This window comes from Rhynchophorus ferrugineus, unplaced genomic scaffold (assembly GCF_030347505.1).
Source record: "Rhynchophorus ferrugineus isolate W39M unplaced genomic scaffold, kcgeb_rfMv2 rfM11, whole genome shotgun sequence".
Classification (NCBI taxonomy): Eukaryota; Metazoa; Arthropoda; class Insecta; order Coleoptera; family Curculionidae; genus Rhynchophorus; species Rhynchophorus ferrugineus.
Window position 1 is genome coordinate 7645405 of NW_027472590.1, and position 21901 is coordinate 7667305.

The 21901-nt window shown below is 34.3% G+C and overlaps 3 protein-coding genes across 5 annotated transcripts in view; 1 reads left to right on the plus strand and 2 right to left on the minus strand.

The window, feature by feature from the left end:
* Positions 1–16: 16 nt before the first annotated feature.
* On the minus strand, positions 17–940 carry Taf12 (TATA-box binding protein associated factor 12). The gene is made up of 3 exons (XM_076417704.1): positions 685–940; positions 319–575; positions 17–261 (listed from the first exon to the last, which is right to left on the minus strand). Exons 1-3 carry the CDS (start codon positions 851–853, stop codon positions 109–111), a joined length of 579 nt encoding a protein of 192 aa, XP_076273819.1. The 5' UTR covers positions 854–940; the 3' UTR covers positions 17–108.
* A 691-nt stretch (positions 941–1631) lies between these two features.
* Positions 1632–5233, plus strand: Lztr1 (Leucine zipper like transcription regulator 1). Its single transcript, XM_076417699.1, has 11 exons — positions 1632–2124; positions 2178–2330; positions 2382–2655; positions 2710–2870; positions 2923–3097; positions 3152–3282; positions 3341–3576; positions 3643–3790; positions 3845–4121; positions 4184–4399; positions 4455–5233. Exons 1-11 carry the CDS (start codon positions 1991–1993, stop codon positions 4842–4844), a joined length of 2295 nt encoding a protein of 764 aa, XP_076273814.1. The 5' UTR covers positions 1632–1990; the 3' UTR covers positions 4845–5233.
* A 2413-nt stretch (positions 5234–7646) lies between these two features.
* LOC143204738 (uncharacterized) overlaps positions 7647–21901 on the minus strand; it is a 29486-nt gene continuing 15231 nt past the window's right edge. Inside the window, exons 1-4 of one of the 3 annotated variants that reach the window (XM_076417500.1) lie at positions 14976–15142; positions 14773–14902; positions 7916–8113; positions 7647–7850 (exon numbers count right to left, since the gene is read on the minus strand). In XM_076417500.1, the coding sequence (XP_076273615.1) occupies positions 7704–7850; positions 7916–8113; positions 14773–14898 (471 nt within the window). In that variant the 5' untranslated portion in view covers positions 14899–14902; positions 14976–15142 and the 3' untranslated portion in view covers positions 7647–7703. Of the gene's footprint in view, positions 7851–7915; positions 8114–11212; positions 12068–12512; positions 12597–14772; positions 14903–14975; positions 15143–21901 lie in introns of those variants that run through there. The other 2 variants (XM_076417498.1, XM_076417499.1) reach the window with 2 other exon arrangements.

Consider the following 21901-nt stretch of genomic DNA (forward strand, 5'->3'; position numbering starts at 1 on the left):
TAAGAAAAACCAAAACCTTTTTAAAAATATGAATATTTAATTCTTACAAACTAAAATGGTTGAAACAATAAGCAAAGCAAATACAGTTCATAAAATAAACATCTTGGTCTAGTATTTTTTTAAAGTCTTTCTAATAAGTGTGGTTCTTTGCTTGTGAGCTTCAATAGTTAGGCTCCTCTTGTATGGCTTCAATTCATCAGTTCCAAAACCTGGGGTCCACATATTGTAATTTCTATTCAAGAATTGCTGAACATCTTTTACCTATTAAAATATTTTTATAACTATAAAATGATTTATAATGAATGTGTATTATCTAACCTCAATGCTGTTACAATGCCTATTTTTAGCTATCAAAGCTGCACCATTTAAACACTGATCTACAAACTCATCCACATAAGAGAGTAATATTTCCTCTACGTCATCTTCTAAGTTTAATGTTTGATCAATTTCACGGACTAGATCTTGTAATCTCTGTTTAGTTACTATTTGAACAGGTTCTGAAGAGTTTGTTACATTTGAATTATTTAGGGATTTCACCATATTAGCATTTGACACTTGTGTGAGAGTTTGTGCCCCTAAAATAAAGTATTGTTTGAAAATATCCATCCCATGACCTAGTTTTTCCATCTACTGAGTTACTACATAATTTAACTCTAACTAAATAAAACACGCATTATATATTACCTTGCATTCCTTGATTTTCGACTATGTTGTTGTGAATGACTTGATTTTCATGTCCTATAGAATTTGTAACAATTCCGTTATTTTGCGATATAAGATGTCCAACTGGTACTTGATTGACAATTATGTTTTGTCCTTGAAAATTATTCTGCATATTAGGCGGTAAAGACATTATATCAATTAAACTAGAAATTAAAAGGTACTTTTAAAACTGTTTACAAACTGTTTTTCTATTTGATAACACATTTAAGGTTAATTTCAATTCCAAAAATATCTTCGTTTCGTCTTAATTAGTTATGTTAGGGAAGCTGAAAATATGGATAATTTGTTCTATCGATATTTTTTTTCAAAAAAATATTAATATTTTTGACCGATATATCGGTTTTTTGTAACCTGATGTTTTTGATAAATTTTTCAAAAGAATTAAATAAATCTCTTAAGAATTATAAAAAAACTTTTAATTACTTTATTAAACCTTTAAAACTATTTATTTTTAAAAGATTATCAAGACTAATGCTACTTTTTAAATAAAATTAGAGAATATCCATATTTTTTAGGCCGATATATCAACATTTGAATTTTTCTTGAAAATATCATTACAAACATACCTTTTGTAAAATATGGATATTTTTACTAGTTGTAAAAAAATTTTTGATATTTTTTTTTTGGGATATATCTCTCTAATCTATATACATATTAGTATTAAAATTATAAGTTTAAAACATCATTATATAATTGTGTATTTTATATTTAACTATTTAGAATAATTCAAAGTATGAAGTTATAAATTGTCTATATCATAGAAAAAATATGATATGGTTTGAAATATGCTATGAAATGGTCTATATAAAAATTAGCGGTGTATGTATCGACCAATAAAATAACGGTCAAAAATATCGATATATTTTTCAAAAAATATCGATATATCTCAATATCGATATTTTTTCGGCATCTCTAATATAAATACTTTCTCAGATTCTTTGTATATGAGAGAACTCCTACAGATTATAAAACTGATTTTTTAAATACATCCAAATAAAATATGATGGAATAAGAAAATGCAAATATCGATTAAATAAATTGTTTAATAAAAATCAGATTATAGCTTGAAATAAAACAATTTTTATATAACATTTAATAATTCCATGAAAAAGCAATTTGACATTTTATAAACAGAGTTTTTAATTGTTTAATTGTTGAAAATTATTTTACTTAATGTTTTTTAAATATAATATATAATATATTGTAGAATATTTGCTGTTTGAAGTGTTTGTTTTATTAGTGTGTTTGCATATTGCTGCAGTAAAAAATGAGCAACTTAAGTTCGACAACGGTGGACTCAAATACAATCCTTTCTGAAGGTTTAACATTAGAGATCGGCCCCTTCGAAGCTGTTCACCGTTGGAAATCTTTGCCGGAATGCGATGAATTCGTGGGAGCCAGGTAGCTGACCATAAAATCTGGAAAAAATGTTTTTAAGTTCTCTTTTATTTCAGACGAAGTAAACATACAATGGTAGCATACAATGATGCTATTTATGTATTTGGCGGAGACAACGGTAAAACTATGTTAAGTGACTTACTACGGTTTGATGTTAAAGAAAAGAGTTGGGGTAGGGCTTTTGCAACAGGTACTCCACCAGCTCCAAGGTAACGGGATGCTTGTTTATTATAATGAGATCACCTTATTGAATTTTCAAGATATCATCACTCAGCTGTAGTTTATAATGATTCAATGTTTGTGTTCGGTGGGTATACAGGTGATATTCACTCCAATTCCAATCTGACCAACAAAAATGATCTGTTTGAATACAAATTCAAAACTGCACAGTGGGTTGAATGGAAATTCACTGGAAAGATGCCTGTTCCAAGATCGGCCCATGGAGCTGCTGTATTCAATGACAAGCTGTGGATATTTGCTGGATATGATGGTAACGCGCGTTTAAATGATATGTGGACTGTTTCCTTGGGGTTCGTAAGTAAATTTATCCAACTTCATGACATGTTTTATGATCAACTGATTTAAAAGGGCGAAAGAACATGGGAAGAAGTAAATCAGAAAGGAGAATGTCCACCAACTTGTTGTAATTTCCCTGTAGCTGTAGCCAGAGAATGCATGTTTGTTTTTAGTGGTCAGAGTGGAGCAAAGATCACAAATTCATTATTTCAGTTCAGTTTTAAAGATAAAGTGTATGTATGTTCTAGTTTTAATTTTGGACTATTGTTAAATGTATTATGTTAGATGGACCAGGATTTCAACTGAAAAGATGTTGAGGGGCGCCCCACCCCCTCCTGCTAGGAGATATGGCCACACAATGGTGGCCTATGACAGACAGCTATATGTTTTTGGTGGAGCAGCTGATGCAACTTTACCCAATGATCTACATTGCTTTGATTTGGATTCACAGACGTGGAATGTATTTAATTTCCAGATGTTTATTTTTCAACAATCTAGTGCTCATTTCTTCTAGATTGTTTTACCTGATCCTGAATCCCATGCACCTTCAGGTAGGCTATTCCATGCTGCTGCTGTAGTCAATGATGCTATGTTTATTTTTGGTGGTACTGTTGATAACAATGTGCGCAGTGGTGAGATGTATAGGTGACTTTTAGCAGCAGTTCAATTTTTTTATGTATGTATTTCAATGATGTTTTCATAGATTCCAATTTGCAAGTTATCCAAAATGTACATTACATGAGGATTATGGAAAACTGTTGTACAGAGAGGAATTCAAATCATACTATGATATTTGTTTCATTGTTGGTGAGAAAGAGGAAAAAATATTTGGTCATATACCAATAGTCGCTGCTCGTTCCATGTATTTAAGGGAAAAAATCCGTAGTAATTTACTTGAAACTAGTAAAGCTTCTGCTGAAGATAATCCTGAACAGCATGGTAATTATCATCTAGTTTTGAAATTAATCGGTCCCGTGTTTTAATTAATTGTGGTGGTTTGAATAGAAAATAAAAAGATTCTTGAAGTCAAACTTCCCAACGCCAACTGCGATGCCTTCAGAATGGTTTTGGACTACATTTACACCGATTGCATTGATCCTTCCAAATACATCACTAGAGACGAAGCGGATCCCGAGAAAATCATTTTAATAAGGTGCATATAGACGTTATCAGTATTTTTCCGTCTTTAACGATAACATTTTCTAAGGATCATGGATGTGTATCAACTAGCCGAGGAATTTAAGATGATCAGGTTGGAGTACTTATGCGTCCAATTTCTGAACACAACAATTTGCTTGAACAATATCGTGGAGGCTCTAAAAAATGCGGAGAAGCTGAATTTGGATTTCATCAAGGAACAGTGCCTGAGGTTCATTGTCAAGGAGACGAATTTCAATAATATCATCATGAGTTCGGAGTTCGAGACTTTGGACAGCAAACTGATGGTTCAGATAATTAGAAGAAAACAAATACCCTCACCCAGGGTATTATTATTGTTATAAAACCGGTTGGATCGAAACGACATTCTTAACCACTGTCTTTTCAGACCTCCCATGAAGCTCCGTTCGATTTGGCCGGACATTCGCTGGAATACGACCTGAAACACTTCCTGTTATCCACCGGCAAAGAGTTTTGTGACGTGGACCTGATACTGGAAGGCCAGGTCATCCCGGCGCACAAGGCCATTTTGGTAGCCCGTTCCGGATATTTCGAAGCCAGATTTCGGTCGTTCATGCCGAACGAAACCGATAGGATTGTTAATGTAAGTATTGTGAAATGTTTTAGTTTTTACTAATCAAGGTTTACTGATCGCGCAGATCAAAATTGGCGAGTTGATACCATCTAGGAAGTCTTTCGACACCCTCTTGCGGTATATCTACTACGGCGACACGAAAATGCCGCCGGAAGACTCCCTGTATTTGTTCGCTTCGGCGTCCTTCTTCAACTTCTCCAATATCCGTTTACAAACGTTCTGCAAACAGAATCTCGAACGGAACGTCACCCCCGAGACCGTCTTGGAGGTGTTAGAGGCGGCCCATCGTATCCAGGCGACCGATATGAAGAAGTACACGTTGAATTATATCGCCGCCAATTTCACCAAGGTGGTTAATCAGCCCAGGCTCAGTATGCTGGACAAGGTCTTGATGTTGGACTTGCTGTATGCTCTGGCCGATTCCATGGGCGGGAACACCACTAATAATCCATGACTGCCGAGGCTGGTCTATGCCTGCGACGTGTGTCTGGCCAAGAGAAAGAGAATGAAGTAAAACAAGACTGGTAATATAAGGAGAATTTGATGCTTGACTGTGGGCATGTACCATAATCATATAAGCTTCTTAATATAGGATTTTATGGTTAGTTTAGGAATCTCTAGATATACATATATATCTTCGTTATTATTTTTAGTTTTTTTACCATCAATATTACTGAATCAATATGAGATAAATGTATTCCAATTTGTTTTTTCTTTGATATATGTATTTTTTCATTAGGGATGTTTTGCAGGGGGCAGATTTGTGAGACCTTGCACTGGTAAAACAAGATTGACACTTTTTTTACTGTCAATAGTACTGAATCAATAAAAGATGTATTCCAATTTGTTTTTTTCTTTGATTTAAGTATTTTTTCGTTACCAAGAGACGTTTTGCAGAAGGCAAATTTGTGAGACCTATCAGCTTTGTTATTGGTGTTACTTACCCTTAAACCAAATGTTCCATTTCTGGGATATTGTAAAAAATGGGTTAAGGTAGATACTGAGATGGTTAATTATACATATTTATCATAGGCAATATAAAAAATAATAAAATTTTTATAGCACACCTTATTGTCAATATAAGAACACTTATAGCAATTATAGTAGCTCCAGATATATCGTTTTATAATTAATTTGTAGTAAGTTATGTTTAAACAATTACCATAGATATTGAAATAAATTAACAACTATCTTTAGTTATGTTTTACACTATCAATTATGGATCTAGTTTCACAACTGCATGTTAATTTTAAGTGGCATAAATAACGTTAGTCACATCACAGATTTTTTTTGTTTGATATCCTTGCTCTCATACGGATCGGAGAATATCGGACGGTCTATGGTAAATTCGATGACAATGTCCATAGAAAAGCCTCAAACAAGCCATCCCTTTCCCTTTTCCCAAGCTTTCCCTTTGGTGATGTTGTCCTTTCCCACGAAAAACCTTACAATTCTAATGAAACAAAACCAAAAGAAAGAGAATGAAGTAAACCAAGGCTGGTGTTGTAAAAGGTCAGTTGAGAAGTGCCCGGCCTACCATAGTAAAACTATTTTTTTGGCAAAATTAGTTTTTTTTATTCAACATAATTCCCTTCAAGAGTGGTACACTGATTATAGCGATTCTCCAACTTTTCGATACCATTTTTGTAGTACGATTTGTCCTTTGCTTCAAAATAGGTCTCAGTTTCGTCGATCACCTCTTCATTCGGCGAAAATTTCTTCCCAGTAAGCATGCTTTTGAGGTCTGAAGACTGGCAATAGTCGATGGCGGCCAGATCTGGAGAATACGGTGGATGAGGAAGCCCAATTCATGGATTTTTGCCATTGTTTTCATTGACTTGTGACACTCACACTTGTGAAGCAGTACTTTCTTTTTCTTCAAATGCGGCGGCTTTCGGCGATTTCGTCCTTCAAACGGTCCAATAATGCTATGTAATAGTCGCTATTGATGGTCTTTCCATTTTCAAGGTAGTCAATGAAAATTATTTCATGCGCTTGCCAATATACAAACGCCATAACCTTGCTAGTCGACTGTTGCGTTTTCCCACGGTTTGGAGCTGGTTCATCGTGTGCAGTCCACTTGAATGACTGTCGATTGAACTTCAGAGTGAAATGATGGAGCCATGTTTCATCCATTGTCACATATCGACACATAAACTGAAGTTTATTATGCTTGATTATCTGCAAACACTGCTCCGAATCATCAACTCGTCGTTGTTTTTAGTCAAAAGTGAGCTCATGCGGCACCCACTTTGCCCAGAGCTTTCTCATACCCAAATATTCGTGAATGATATGATGTACATGTTCGGTTGATATTTTTAGAGTGTCTGCTATTTCATTCGGCTTCAATTTACGGTTATTCAAAATCATTTTGTGGATTTTTTAAATGTTTTCGTCGGTAACAACTTCTTTTGGGCGTCCACTACGTTCATTGTCTTCGGTGGTCATTTCACCACGTCTAAATTTAGCATACCAATCCTTGATCGATGATTTTCCAGAGGTAGTGTCCGGAAACAAAAGTTTTCAATCAGGCCAGGTTTTTGTCCCCCCAAAAAGCAATATTTTATCAACACATGAAATTCCTTTTTATCCATTTCTTTCACAATAACAAAAGTTGCTTCACTAAAAATGCTATAATTCACAGACTAATGATCCGACAGTGTAAATTTTTTACACGCATCTTTTGAGGGTTAAGGCTAACTAAAAACATATGGATTTAATTATAGTAGCGCCATCTATGTGTCAGGTCGGGGACGTTTCAATTGACCTATTAAAGAGAATTTGATGTTTGATGCATGTACCATAACCATATACCTTTTTTAATATAGAATTTATGGTTAGCTCAAGGGTCCCTAGATATACATATATATGTATTATCTTCGCTATTATCTTTAATTTTGTTTACGGTTAATATTACTGAATCAACAAAATGCATTCAATTTTTTTTTCTTTTATGTCGATTAAGTGTGTTTTTCTCGTGTGCGGCGAATGTGCTGACCATTTTAGAAAACCTTAACCAGCTTGGTTACTGGTGTTACTGAACCTGAAAAAACAATAACATTTTTAATGCATATTTTATTGTCAATATAAGAACACTTATAACAATGATAGTACCTCCAGATATATAGATTTATAATTATAAATTATTTGGTGTTAATTATCTTAAAACAATTACGATAATTAGGATATTCAAAATAAATTAACAACTATCTTTAGTTACACATTACACTACCAATTATTGGTCTAAGTATCACAACTACAACATGTTAATTTTAAATGGCATAAATAACGTTAGTCACATCACAGACTCCTTTTATTGTTTGGTATCCTTGATTTCGTTTGGATCTGAGAATATTGGACGGTCTGTGGTAGCCTCGATGACAATGCCTTTGGCTCCGAACAAGAACCTTAAGAATGGCCGCATCGACTCCAAAAGACGGTGAGCTCGCAATGCGCTGTTCTGCGATAGAGTAAACAATGGTGAGACTTTGAGACAATGACACACGTGGTTACTCGTATACTTACCACCATATAATCACCAATGGTGTTGGATAAATTTGTAACGAGATTGAAAGATGATCCGAACAGTTCGCCAGGTACATCCAGAGATACAGGCCCTCCCGGGCTAAATTTAACTATATCCTCGGTGGTGGTAGTTCCTTTTCGTGACGTTGTCGTTTCCCATGCAAAACCATACAGGGCCGATTTTGCATATGATCGTTTCTGTGATTCAGAATAAAAATCGTTCAGATTTAAAATAAATTAAACATATAATTAAAGTAATAAGATCCTTTATGACCACGTTAACCTCATACAAAAACGTTTTATTCAGTATTATTGAAGTAATATAATATTATGTAATAAAAAAGAACATTTCCCACCATCAAGAATCCGGGCTCAGTACAGCAGAAAATCTGGTAACAGCAGTAACTATTAAATCAAGCAGATACAGGGTTACAATGGCCGCAATTTATTGTCCTCCAAGATACAATCAAACAAAGATCCAGAATGACAACAACTAAAGCAATAAACTGCATAAAGCAGCTTCTGAACTAAGATGTAGTTACATGTCAACAGGAAAACCAACTTATTGGCCGACTGATCAAAAGAAAACCCCAGACCTGTTAGATTTTTTTATAGTAAGAAATATAACTTCCAACTGTATAAGTCGAAGTAAATTTTGGGCTAAGGTCAGATCATACGCCAGTGATTCTGACGTTGAGCGAAAATATAATAAGAAAAAAAAGAAACCCAACGTTAACAAACAAGAGAACAGACTGGGAAGGATTTGCTGAAGAATTGAACAAACGAATTCAACTAAATGTACCCCTCAAGTAAATTTTGAAGCAGAAAAATTCGTAGCAGATATTCAACAAGCAGCTCGGAATAATATTCCAGAAATTAAGAGTAAAATTAAAGGAATTAATTATCCAAAAGAAGTGAAGGAAATGGTAGGTGAAAAACGAAAATAACGAAAAAAATGGCAACAAAACAGAACACATGAAAATAAAAATAGTTTAAACAATATAACCTAAAGACTGAAAGGAGAAATACTGGAAATTAAAAACAAAACCATAAATGACTATCTGAGAAAATTAACAGATGATAAAGAAACTGATTACTCACTCTGGAAAGCCACAAAATATCGAAAGCGCTCATGTCTACATAGTCCACCTATAAGAGACCTATGTGGGAATTGGGCACGTGACAATAACCAACAAGCAGAAGCACTTGCTGAATATCTAGAAAAAACTTTTTAAAAAAATTCGATGATTGAATTAGTCGCGCCGAAAGAGCTAACCAAAGTTATTAGAACTGACCCAGGAAATCACCAGGCTACGATTTAATAACAGGAGTATTATTGCAAAAACCAACTTGATCAATACAGCATTTAGATTAAAACATGTCCCAGGCATTTAGAAGATGGCGGAAATTATAATGATCCGAAAACCTGGGAAGGCATCGAACGAAATAAAAGCCTATAGACCTATATCATTGCTGCCAGTAATATCTGAGGTTTTTGAAAAACTCCTGTTGAAAAGAATAAAACCGATCATAGAGAAAAAAAACCTAATACCAACGCACCAATTTGGGTTAATTAACAAGCATTTAACAATTGACCAGGTCCACAGAATAACAGATGTTATTGGAAAAGCCTACAAAAGTAAAAAAGTATGCTCAGCTATATTCTTAGATGTAGCACAAGCCTTTGATAAGGTTTGGCATGAAGGCCTTTTTCATAAACTACAGAAAATGCTACCAAAACAACACACTGAACTATTAAAATCATACATTACAACCAAAATGTTTTGTGTCAAACAAGAAGAAGCTTACTCTACAATAAAAGAAGCCAAAGCAGGTGTACCACAAGGAAGTGTACTGGGACCAATGGTTTATCTACTCTACACTTGTGATATACCACAAGTGGAGAATATTACGATGGCTACATTTGCTGATGATACTGCGATTATAGCTATCGAAGACAACAGTGAAGAAGCCTCACGAAAACTACAACAGGCAAGTGACAATATAAATAATTGGACGCAAGCTTGGAAAATAAGAATTAATGAAAGTAAATCTGCACATGTGCACTTCACCTATAAACAGACCGTACCAGCACCAATAACATTAAATAATACTATCATTCCATATAGCAACCATGCTAAATATCTCGGAATGAATCTTGATGCAAAACTTTGCTGGAAGGAACATATAAAGAAGAAAACTGGAAAACTGGAAAGAACTGGAATTGAAATATAGGAAAATGTACTGGCTAATTGAAAGAAAATCACAATTATCAGTACATAATAAATTGCTATTATATAAGCAAATACTGAAACCTATATGGACATACGGAGTTTAATTATGGAGATGTTCTGCAAAGAGTAACATAAATAAAATAGAAATTTTTAAAACAAAGTCCTGAGAAGTATGGTGGACGCACCCAAATACTACAGGACTGACTACCTACATCGAGACCTTCAGATACCCACAGTCAGTCAAGAAATCAAGAGAATTGCAAGGTGGCATGAGGAAGTATTGCAGCTTTTGGATACCACCGGAACAGGACACGGACTCAAAAGAATCAAACCATCTGATCTTGTGTAGTGTTCTGTAGTGAGGTGCATATATTAAAAAATTCAGCAGGGACATGTATAAACATTATTTCACCAGAGACTGAGAAAGGGCCCATGGGTCCTCCTAGTTATTTACCTAGGTTTAAGTTATCATAAAGACAAATTGTAGGTTAGATGGAAACGACTAGTAACAATGTAATAATTAAATAATAATAAAAAAATATTATGATCGAGTCTGCCTTGAGTTAAAAAAATAGTAATAAAAATATTGTCATAAAATTGAGTAATTTAAACAAACTCGTTATTACCCCATCTATAGTCATCAATTAAAATTAGAAAATAGTTACTAAGCCAATCAATAGAGATGACCTGTATTTTTAATTGGTTAATAATTTTGATGTTTGATAGGAGTTTGTCTTTATCACGGAATTATTAATTCAATAAAATCAAACGGATAGTTCTTGTTGCTAGCCCATATGCTAAAATAGCTACCATGCCAACCATACGATTCCTACCCACTGTTACGTAACAATTTGCAATGCAGCGATTATGGAAATTTAGCAGTCATTACTAATAAACAAATGATTTTTTTTTCGACAATTAAAGCGCTTTCATATATACCACTACACAGCCTACTGTGTATGAACTAGATCAATGTTGTCAGGGTGGGGTCCCAAGAATTTCAACTACTTTGTGTGCTTTTGACTTGTTCTACGTACAGGGTGGTGAAATCAAAATACGTGTCTAGTTAAAAAAAACTATAAATAACCTTTTTATTTTATATAAAAAACTATGTACATTACAAAATCGACTACCTAATTATTTACAATTTTTTTTTTAAAGTACAAAAAACTACTACGAAAAAATAATGGCGACGGTTTTTTTTTTGGGAAATTATTTGTCACACTAAAGATTACAGCGACATCTTTTGGGATTTTGTCTGAACTAAACGGGATGACTAGAATACAACTCTTTAAAACAATTATGTTGATTACATATTCATTACAAGAAAAATTATGTATAAATAATATTAAAACGAATAATCTTAAATACGACTTTTACAAAATAGATTAACATATCGTCCGTTGTAATCTTTAATCTGCTTTTGATAATAAGGCCCCTCTCTTTAGTGATATGACATTTCGCGCATGACATTTATGAATGAACTCTTATGACCGGTTGCATAATACACGAACGAAAGGGTTAAACTAGAGAGAAAGGCCAGACGAAATAGCGAAGATTTTTTTAAGGAAAAATTTTCGCGTTACTTGCGGTAGGATAGATCACACGCGAGTCGATTTCGTCGGCTGAGGCGGTTTCTTTACTTGTGACCGCTGCTAGCGCCTAACAAGGTACCCAGATTGAAGCCGCCGCCGTGACTGGACCCGGAACCAGATCCGCTGCCCAGCTTGCCAACGACGACGTTAAGCAATGGAGCGGCCGATTCCAGCTTGTGACCGATGGTTTCGGATAGAATGCTGGAGAGGGAGATTACCGGGTCTTTTGGAGGTTCAATGCCGTGGGCCTTGTTCTTGATGATGTTCTGTTTGTCCAGCTGGTTGATCCAGGCGGTTTTGTGGTCGATGAACCGATTGATTTTCTATATACATGGACATAATATCAGTAGGAGGTAAGAGTAGATTGAAACAGGGCTTCCACATCAAGTATGAGCATTGAAGATGTTTAATAGGACATTTAAAGTAAATTTTTATCAGTATCAACTTTATATGCACAGTTCAATGCATACTTAATGATGTGAACATAATAAATCTAAAAATAGAGAACAAAAGGTAATACAGTTTCCTGTATTTAATAGTATTAGTGAAATTTCTGTTGAAATACGTCAACCAAATAAAAGTTCGTCGTTGTAGTTGCATAAAAACCAAACAGAATCATTCAAGAGTGAAAAAGTAGTCCGTTATTGGTTTCGTTTTCATTCATAATTTTCATGGTTAATTAAATTAGGTTATGGAATGATAGAATCGTTTAAAAGATCAACAAAAAAAATGGAACGAAAGCGGACGGATACAGATACGTTTACTTACATCAAAGACGAATCCCAAAAGAGCATTTTTAACGCCACTGATCACCTCGATCTTTCTCTTGTCCCTATATCCATCAAGATTTTCCTGCAATATATTTTCCTTTAGCTAATAGTTTGTAATGTACATAATTTTGTGGGTTATTTTTTTATCATTTGTCAAAAATTTAGGTTAGAATTTCTCTCGATGACATTTTAAAAATATTCTCAAATAAAAAGTGAAATGAAATGATTTTATGCCCATATTTACGGACTGAGAAAGTCAGTTGCCGTTTATTATTATATTTAAATGCGCCGGTTTGTGCGGCTGTTCCGAATTAATTATTTTCCCGTGCCTTTTTCTCGTATTTCTCGTTCACCGTTGCACTCTTGTTGCATATGCACGCTGTTTGAAGGTCAGTACTTTCAAGAACGACAGTCACAATCTAAAACGTTAAGCCCGTTCGTTTGATTCATATTATTTATGTTATTATAGATTCCTTGAAACCGAGGAATTTGTGATTTAGAATGTTTGTTCGCTGGTTGGTTTAATAGAGACCTACCGCGCCCTTTCGACAAAAAATAATCGCAAGAATTTTCTTTCGTATTAATTAAAATTTAAATGAATCGTGAGTGTGATTAAAGAACTTGTTTTTATTATATGTTTCCATAGAGAAAATAGATGTATTACATCACCCGACAAACTACTGTTTGAAAGTAAAAAATACCGAAGAATGACAAGATGTAATATAGTTAATGAGTCGTATACGAGCTAAACTGTAAAATACACGTGATTACACATAACATTATGTTACGTTCACAATTGTTTTATGGTTAATAAAGTTTAACTTATACGAAATTAAATAAGAAATGCCTAATTTTAGTAAAATATCAATCGATTCGTTGTGAAACCCCCTAATGTTTATAACATTTTAATATGGCGAAATCCCTGTTCACTACGCCACTGTAATAATGCTTCTAATATTTATTTGAAAGAAAGCGAAATCCCGTTAATATATACCCATTAATATCCGATCCCCGATGAAAGTAAAAGCAGAAATGCGCGTTACGTAACATCACCATCAGTGATCGAAGTATCTGTTAAATTCCGACTTACGTAACTGGTTTCGATAGGTGCGAGAAACACGTGAGTAAGTCGGAGCCAACTTCGATGATTTTTCGGCGTTTCTTTCGATGCCTGTTTGAAAGTGGGTCGCGATTCATTATGGATTTTTATTAATCTCCCTGTTTGTTGGTGGTTAGTATGCCGACGCGATGATAACAGGCGAATTGATAAGTGAATCGTTTGACGTTGGTGGCATTTAATGGGGTCGCGATTGATGTACTGTGCAGGTTCCCAAACATCGTTTTGTAACGTATTAATGTTGCGGTTCCTACGTGTTCTAAATATGCAACGAGCAATTATATTTGATGTTAGATTGCTGGAATGTTTTATGTGGAGAAATGACCATAATGGCTGGTGTTTGCTAAACTGTTAATAGGCGGTGTATACGTGGAATGTATTTAGTATAATTATCGGTTTTGCATACTCCTTTTAATTACGGCGTCAGAATAATTAACATTGTTGAGCACTAGTCGGTGTTATAAGCATAATTTATAATATTTATATAGTCATTTTTGGTGGGATAAACAAGTTTTGATATCGAAAAAGACTATTAAACATTAAAAAACTGATGTTACTGCTATACTTGTACGGACAAATTTTTAATAATTGTCCTTTATTATTGAAAATACAATGCAATAGTAAAAAAACACGCATTCACCAAAACATTATTTTTTGTTAAGATAAATAAGTGGTAATAGAAAGTTATATATCGAAAAAAAATTAATAAACATTAAAAAGTGATAATATTACTATAGTTGTACGGAAAAATATTTAATGATTATCCTTTATTATTGAGAATTCAATGCAAATGAGTAGTAAAAAAAGGTGCATTCACCAAAACATTATTTTTGGTGGGATAAACAAGTTGTGACAAGTAGAAAGTTATATATTGAAAAAAGATGAATAAACATTAAAAACTGATATTACTACTATACTTGTACAGAAAAATATGTATGATAATGCATGAATATAAATAGTAAAACCGCATCCACCAAAACATCAACATGCATTTTAATTTCTCGCTTCATTGCATGAAAACGTACATGAGGTAAATAAAAGCGAAAGTCACGAAACTATATGCACACCAACGAAACCTCTTCGTTTATTCGCCGATACCTATCGGACAAAAAAAAACCGAATGTTTATGATTAATACGTACGTGGGGTTCGTTGTGTGGGTCTATCTCGGGGTTGGCCTCCCTCTTGGTCAAGGTCCTTCCCTCCGAGACCGACAGGAGTCCCAGGAAGCATACCAGAGCCGCGGCGGTCCACAAAAGCTGCCTCATCGTTCTGAAAGAGTTAAACAAAAACTGGTTACAGATCTATCGGCCGAAGAAACGATGATATTAGTGAAACAAATAACCTGCGTTTGTTTATGTTGTTCTCTCCGTTTCTCTCTTTCTCGTTCTCTTTTCCTTTCCCTCCCGGTCACTTCTTTTCACCGATTTTTACTGGTATCGTGCGAGTGCTACTCGGCTACTTAAGGGTCAAACTTACCCCCTAACAGTTCGACGATAAATGAACGTCGCTGCTACTGGCCGGACGGTATGGCCGGCGTCGGAGGGAGAGATGGAGGTGGAGCGGCTGGCGGCAGAAGGAGAAGATTGCGCTGCTGCGGCTCGAAAACGGCGGGAAATTTTCGGACTGGGAGAGGAGCGCGGACCGTTTCGAGCGTCTCGAATGCGGTGCCGGAGACCAAGAGCGTCTTATTTACCGGGGCTAATGTGGGTCGCAGAGGACGAGCCGGCGTCGGGTGTACGGTTAAGAGGTCGGGGGGGTTAATGGACGAACGAGATGGACGCACCAAGGCTCGTTATAGTAGGTGGCCAAATAATCAGGGACAGTACTCGTATTTATGTAAATTATAGTTTTTTATTTTTATTTTGTTCAACAGGTCAATTGAAATGTACTAGGGCCTACCGTAGTAAAATACATCTTTTTGGCAAAATTAGTTTTTTTATTCAATATAATTCCCTTCAAGGGTGATACACTGATTATAGCGACTCTCCAACTTTTCGATACTATTTTTGTAGTGCGATTTGTCCTTTGCTTCAAAGGCCTTAGTTTCACCTCTTCGTTCGACGAAAATTTCTTCCCAGCGAGCATACTTTTGAGATTTGAGAACAGCAAATAGTCGCTGGGGTTCAGATCTGGAGAATACGGTGGTTGAGGAAGTAATTCGAAGCCCAATTCATGGATTTTTGACACGGTGCATTGTCTTGGTGAAGCAGCACTTTCTTTTTTTTAAATGCGGCCGTTTTTCGGGTAGTCAATGAAAATTATTCCATGCGCATCCCAAAATACAGACGCCATAACGTTGCCAGCCGACTTTGCGTTTTCCCACGCTTTGGAGTGGCTTCGTCGTGTGCAGTCCATTCAGATGACTGTCGATTGGACTTTGGAGTAAAATGATGAGCAATGTTTCATCTATTGTCACATATTGACGCAAAAACTGGTGTTTATTACGCTTGATCATCTTCAAACTTTGCTCAGAATCATCAACTCGTTGTTTTTGGTTAAAAGTGAGCTCACGCGGCACCCACTTTGTACAGATCTTTCTCATACCCATATATTCGTGAATGATATGATGTACACGTTCAGTTGATATTTTTAGAGTACCTGCTATTTCATTCCGTTTCGATTTAGGGTCAATCAAAATCATTTTGTCGATTTTTTAAATGTTTTCGGCGGTAACAACATCTTGGGCGTCCACTACGTTCACCGTCTTCGGTGCTCATTTCAGCAGGTCTAAACTTAGTATATTAAACCTTGATGGTTGATGTTCCTGGGGCAGTGTCCGGAAACTCGGCTTTAAGCCAAGTTTTTGCTTCAACTGTATTTTTTCTCGTCAAAAAGCAATATTTTATCAACACGCGAAATTCCTTTTTATCCATTTTTTCACAATAATAAAAGTTACTTCCCTCAAAATGCTATAATTCACAAACTAATGATCCAACAGCTATCAAATTTATACACGCATCTTTCGAGGCTAACTAAAAAATATGGATTTAGTTCTAGTAGCGCCATCTATGTGTCAGCCCGGGGACTTTTCACTTGACCTATTAAATATTTTAAAGCCTCTTTTTTTACCAACGAGGGTTAATCTGGGCTGGACCCAGGGGCTCACAGATCATCCCAGAAGTCTTACACAGGCTGGTTACTGGCGTGACTGGTTTACTTCACGATTCTTTACCAATCCGAATCCTTATCCAATCCAAATATCAATTACTGAATTCCTTTTCGAATTTTTCACTGTTGCCTATAGAAACATTTACAATTACAATCATAAACATAACGTACATCCATGCTCCAGCAGGATTCAAACCCTCGACTATCACAGGAGTAGAGCTCCAGCAGGATTCAAACCCTCGACTATCACAGGAGTAGAGAGACCACTGCGCCAACGTTATTTAATCTTGAATAGGTACTGCTATCATTATTAATGTTTTTGTGAAATGGCAACACAATATACTCTCGTCATTTGTCAATTGTGTGACGTTTCTTCTCATTCAGTCATTGTCTAGATATCAAGCCCGGAAGCAGACAAAGATTACTCGCTATGGAAAGCAACTCGGAGATTAAAAGACCAATTTTTAGAGTACCACCTATTAAAAATGATCGAAATGAATGGGTTTCATGTAATGATGAAAAAGCTGAATTAATCGCAGAATTTTATCAGCCCAATAGAGCTGTAAATCTGATTTCTCTAATGGAAGTTGCTACAGAAATTGACAACAACCGCAATCCTAAAAAGGCTCTTGGAAATAATGATATTTCACCTGAGTTATTGAAAGAGCTGCCACGAAAAGAAATAATCATGATATATATAATCTATGCCTGTTGAACTGCCTGTTCTTGAGACTGAAGCATGTTCCGGAATACCTTAAAGTTGCTCGAATAATTATACTTAAAAAAACCTGATAATTGGCAGAATAAGTTGAATCTTACAGTATTTTTTCGCTGTTACCTGTGATATCAAGATGCTACCGCGGGTTTTACGAGGTAGTGTCTTGGGACCACTCATGTATCTGCTTTATAAAGCTGGTATCTCAACAACAAATGAAACAGTACTTGGAACATTTGCCGACGACACAGTTATCATGGAAAATATGCATCTCTGTCTAAGGCTGCAGAAAAACTACAAGTAACGGTCAACTAGATTTACAAATGGACTAGACACTGAAAAATACACCTTAATAGCTCCAAATCTTTCCATGCTAATTTTGCATTGCGGTGGAAAGATAAACACCTAATTATATCATTTGGCGGATGCCCGATTCCACAAGAAGAATTAGTTAAATACCTCGGAATAGATCTCTATGGTAGATTAAATTGGAAACATTACGTTAAACAAAAATCAGAGCAGATTAGACTCAAAGTCAAGCAACTGTAATGATTGACCTGTAACTTGACCTAAAATCAAATTTTGAGTTATGGTGTGCAAATATTGGGTTACACTAAAACATCAAACCGACTATTATATTTAACTAACTAAGCTGCACGATGACCTCTAAATCAAATGGATATACGAAGTGATCTAAAATTTAGTCTTAAAACATGAAATGAGGTCGCTAAGTCATAGCAACGTGGAACCAATATAGCTGCTGGACGAAATGCAAGAAATCAGAAGATTGAAGCGAACCAAACCACACGAACTTTTTAGTATATAAGTATATTCTTAACTTTAGCTTAAATGGTTTAGTTTAATTTTAATTTAGGAAATACATACTGATGTATTAATCCAATATCCAATTCAATTCAATAGTCTGAAGAAATTCGATTTTTTTAATGATGATGGATTAATTAAAATCATATAAAGAAGCTTATGAAGTCCTTTGATGCACTACTTTCATTATTTCGGGTTATTAATTTTGATTCAATATCAGCATCATAAAAAGCACAAAATACATAAACCTTGAACCCTGAATAGTGCTACATCCTTGACGAAGGTAATATTGTTATCATAATGGATATTTTCGGGAATTATGTACTTTGGAATATAACATTTTTATGAAAATAGCTAAGATTGATGTTGTTATTTACGAAAAAAATATGGCAAGACATAAAGGTGCGTTCACACTGGAGCAAAATTTGGACTTGTTGTGACTTATTGTAATATAGCTTCAAAATGTGTATTAAATTGTCAAATAAATTATCCTGACTTAATTGCAATTAATGTTTATAAATGTTAGTATTTTTTGAACGTAAATTATACTTTTCTGATACAAATTGCTCTGGTACTATGTTGCTACCGTGTGGGCCTACCTTAGTATCATAAAAAATCGAGATGTCATTGTTTTGGTAAATAAAATTCCAATACAGTGATTTTAGATTAAAATAGTAGAAAACATCCATTGATGTAAGTGGGAGTGTGACAAAGAACATGTGAGAAGAAATCGTTAGTCAAATAGTTAACAGAATTTGATGAATAAATATGCGATGTATACATTTAACATATTTCTGTGTTCATGGCTTGGAGTATTAGGGAGATATCGGACTTATATGTTTTTATTTTACGTCAATTTCGCAAAAGTATTAAGGAAGAAGCGAAAATGAAAGATGAGACGTGATAAGTTATCCGATATTTTCTTTTCTACGCAATTCGTTTCAAGAAATTCCCTGAGGGGGTGCTCCTTCAGAGAGGGGGATAACTTCGGTTTAATGGAATATTCTGTACAATGCTGAGAATAAACGTACTGGTACTCTTAGTTAGACCGTTACATGGATGTTTCTAGTTGTTGATGTAATATGTGATATTTGACACTCAATATCATATAACTGACATAACAATTCCGTCACTCAACAGCTCCAGGAATTCACTTTATAAACGAATATTAAATGTAGCTAATCGGCATTAATCGTCCGTAGTTCGAAGCCCGTGTTAAGCAGTATGTTCAGTATTCAAAAATCGAAGAACTTGACGGAATAAAAACATTGTTGAAAAACACAACAATATATAATATACAAAACGTAATAATGAATATATAAAATGACTTTACAAAGAAACATTGCACCGAAGGAAACAAGAACTAAACGTAAAAAGGTAAATATGTTCTTTAATGAAAGTAAAATAGATTACTTAGATATACAATTGTTAATTAGGTGGATTAGGCCTTCGGGGGATACCACCACATAAAAAAACTCGCCTAGAACTCTATATTAGATATACTAGAGATATATACTCTAGAACCTATATTAGTTTAGAAAAAAGTTAATTGTAAATATAATAAAACAACTCCAACCTATAAATTATTGTGGCTGTATAATTAATTGTAGTATTAAGTTCTTCCATAATATATGCATTAGATGTACTATAATATTAAAATATATTATATTAGATAACATTTTTGTTTCATTGTTTTATTTACATTCGAATTTTGTTATATGTCAAAGTCAAAACGTACTAAAGCTCACAGTTGATATGACAACATTGCGATATTTTGTCGTCATCAATTCAGATCATGTGAGTTCACTGTTGTTTTGGATAGACTATAGTATTATTTTTATTACACATTTCAATATTATTCAAACGTTTCCATAGTTTTATCCTGTTTATTAAATTTATCAATTCAACTCTAGGATATATTTGTATATGTAATGTATTAAGTAAATATACAAATCATACGTTGCTTTAAATAGTCTTTCTATGTCTCGTATAAATACCATTTTCTAAGATATTCACTCAGAAAGCTCAGAATTATAAAATATTTATATATCTAGTAACATGACATAACAAATCAATATAATATTTTGTTAATATTGATTCTGTTACTTTATTAAACAACTTTATATAGAAGTTATGGTGCTAAAGATCGAATTGTTTATAATATCATGTTTATAGTCAATTGAGATTTCGTAAAAAAAAAGATTAGTGGCGTTGTAATTAAAAATCAAAACAAAAGATGTTCAAACAGTTTTTATTTCAAACTCATCTCTTATTTCGACTTTATATTCCTAACATCAGATCAACTAGTAATGCAACAATGTCAAACCAAATGACATGAACTTGTATAGTGTATAAGTGTTACAACAGAACAATAATATAAAATATCTATGTAAAATGTAACTTGTATGTATGTGGACTTTAAAAAGTACAAAAAGTCTCTTAGGAATCCAAATAATATATAATTTGAGTTAAAAATAAGCTAAAGCAGATGTACCACAAGAAAGAGTACTGGGACCATAGCTTTATCTACTCTACACTTGTGATATACCACAAACGGAGATTATTACGATGGCTATATTTACTGATGATACTGCGATTATAGCTGTGTGAGACAATATTGAAGAAGCCTCACGAAAACATTAAAAAATACTATCATTCCATAGCAACCACTCTAAATATCTTGGAATAAATCTTGATACAAAACTTTGCTGAAAGGAACATATAAAGAAGAAAAGAAAATAACTGGAATTGAAATATAGGAAAATGTACTGGCTAATTTGAAGAAAATCACAATTATCAGTACATAGTAAATTGCTATTATGTAAGAAAATACTGAAACCTATTTGGGCATTTGGAGCTCAATTATGGGGATGTTCTGCAAAGAGTAATATAAATAAAATAAAAATTTTTCAGAACAAAGTCCTGAGAGGTATTGTGGGCGCACCCAAATACTATAAGACTGATTACCTTCATCAAGACCTTCAGACACCCACTGTCAGTCAAGAAATCAAGAGAATTGCAAGGGAGTATGAGGAAAGACTCCGTTCTTATGAGAATATTGAAGTATTTCAGCTTTTGGATACCCCCAGAACAGGACACAGACTCAAAAGAATCAAACCATCCGATCTTGTGTAGTGTTGTGTAGTGAGGTGCATATATTAAAAAATACAGCAGTGACATGTATAAACATTATTTCACCAGAGACTGAGTTAGGGCCGATGGGTCCTCCTAGTTATATACCTAGATTTTAGTTAACATAAAGACAAATTGTAGGTTAGACGGAAACGACTAGTAACAATGTATTAATTAAATAATAGAAAAAATCATCCGATCTTACCCAGCTTGGTTACTGGAACAACCAGGATGGCCGTGTCTTGTCAGATTTTATAATCTGGCTTTTAGACAATAACAAATAATCATGAATATAAATGAAATACTAATGCCCTGATCGGTATTCGAACCTGCGACAAAAAGTCATTGTTTTTTTTTAATAATATTATGCATATAGTATATTTATTTTATTACGCATTTGCAGGTTATAAGACAATAAATTATGTATTAAGTAACGGCTGTCAATAAAAACTGTCATTGAATTTTTTAAATAGTTTTAATTTGTTTTAACA

What these genes read in the sequence shown, in the direction of transcription:
- Lztr1 (XM_076417699.1), top strand. Translation starts at nt 1,991, where the DNA reads ATGAGCAACTTAAGTTCGACAACGGTGGACTCAAATACAATCCTTTCT. An exon ending in TTCAGTTTTAAAGATAAAGT is followed by an intron (nt 2,871 to 2,922) that starts GTATGTATGTTC and finishes GTATTATGTTAG; the next exon opens with ATGGACCAGGATTTCAACTG. An exon ending in CGCAGTGGTGAGATGTATAG is followed by an intron (nt 3,283 to 3,340) that starts GTGACTTTTAGC and finishes ATGTTTTCATAG; the next exon opens with ATTCCAATTTGCAAGTTATC.
- Taf12 (XM_076417704.1), bottom strand. Translation starts at nt 853, where the DNA reads ATGTCTTTACCGCCTAATATGCAGAATAATTTTCAAGGACAAAACATA. An exon ending in CGAAAATCAAGGAATGCAAG is followed by an intron (nt 576 to 684) that starts GTAATATATAAT and finishes ACTTTATTTTAG; the next exon opens with GGGCACAAACTCTCACACAA. An exon ending in GGCATTGTAACAGCATTGAG is followed by an intron (nt 262 to 318) that starts GTTAGATAATAC and finishes ATATTTTAATAG; the next exon opens with GTAAAAGATGTTCAGCAATT.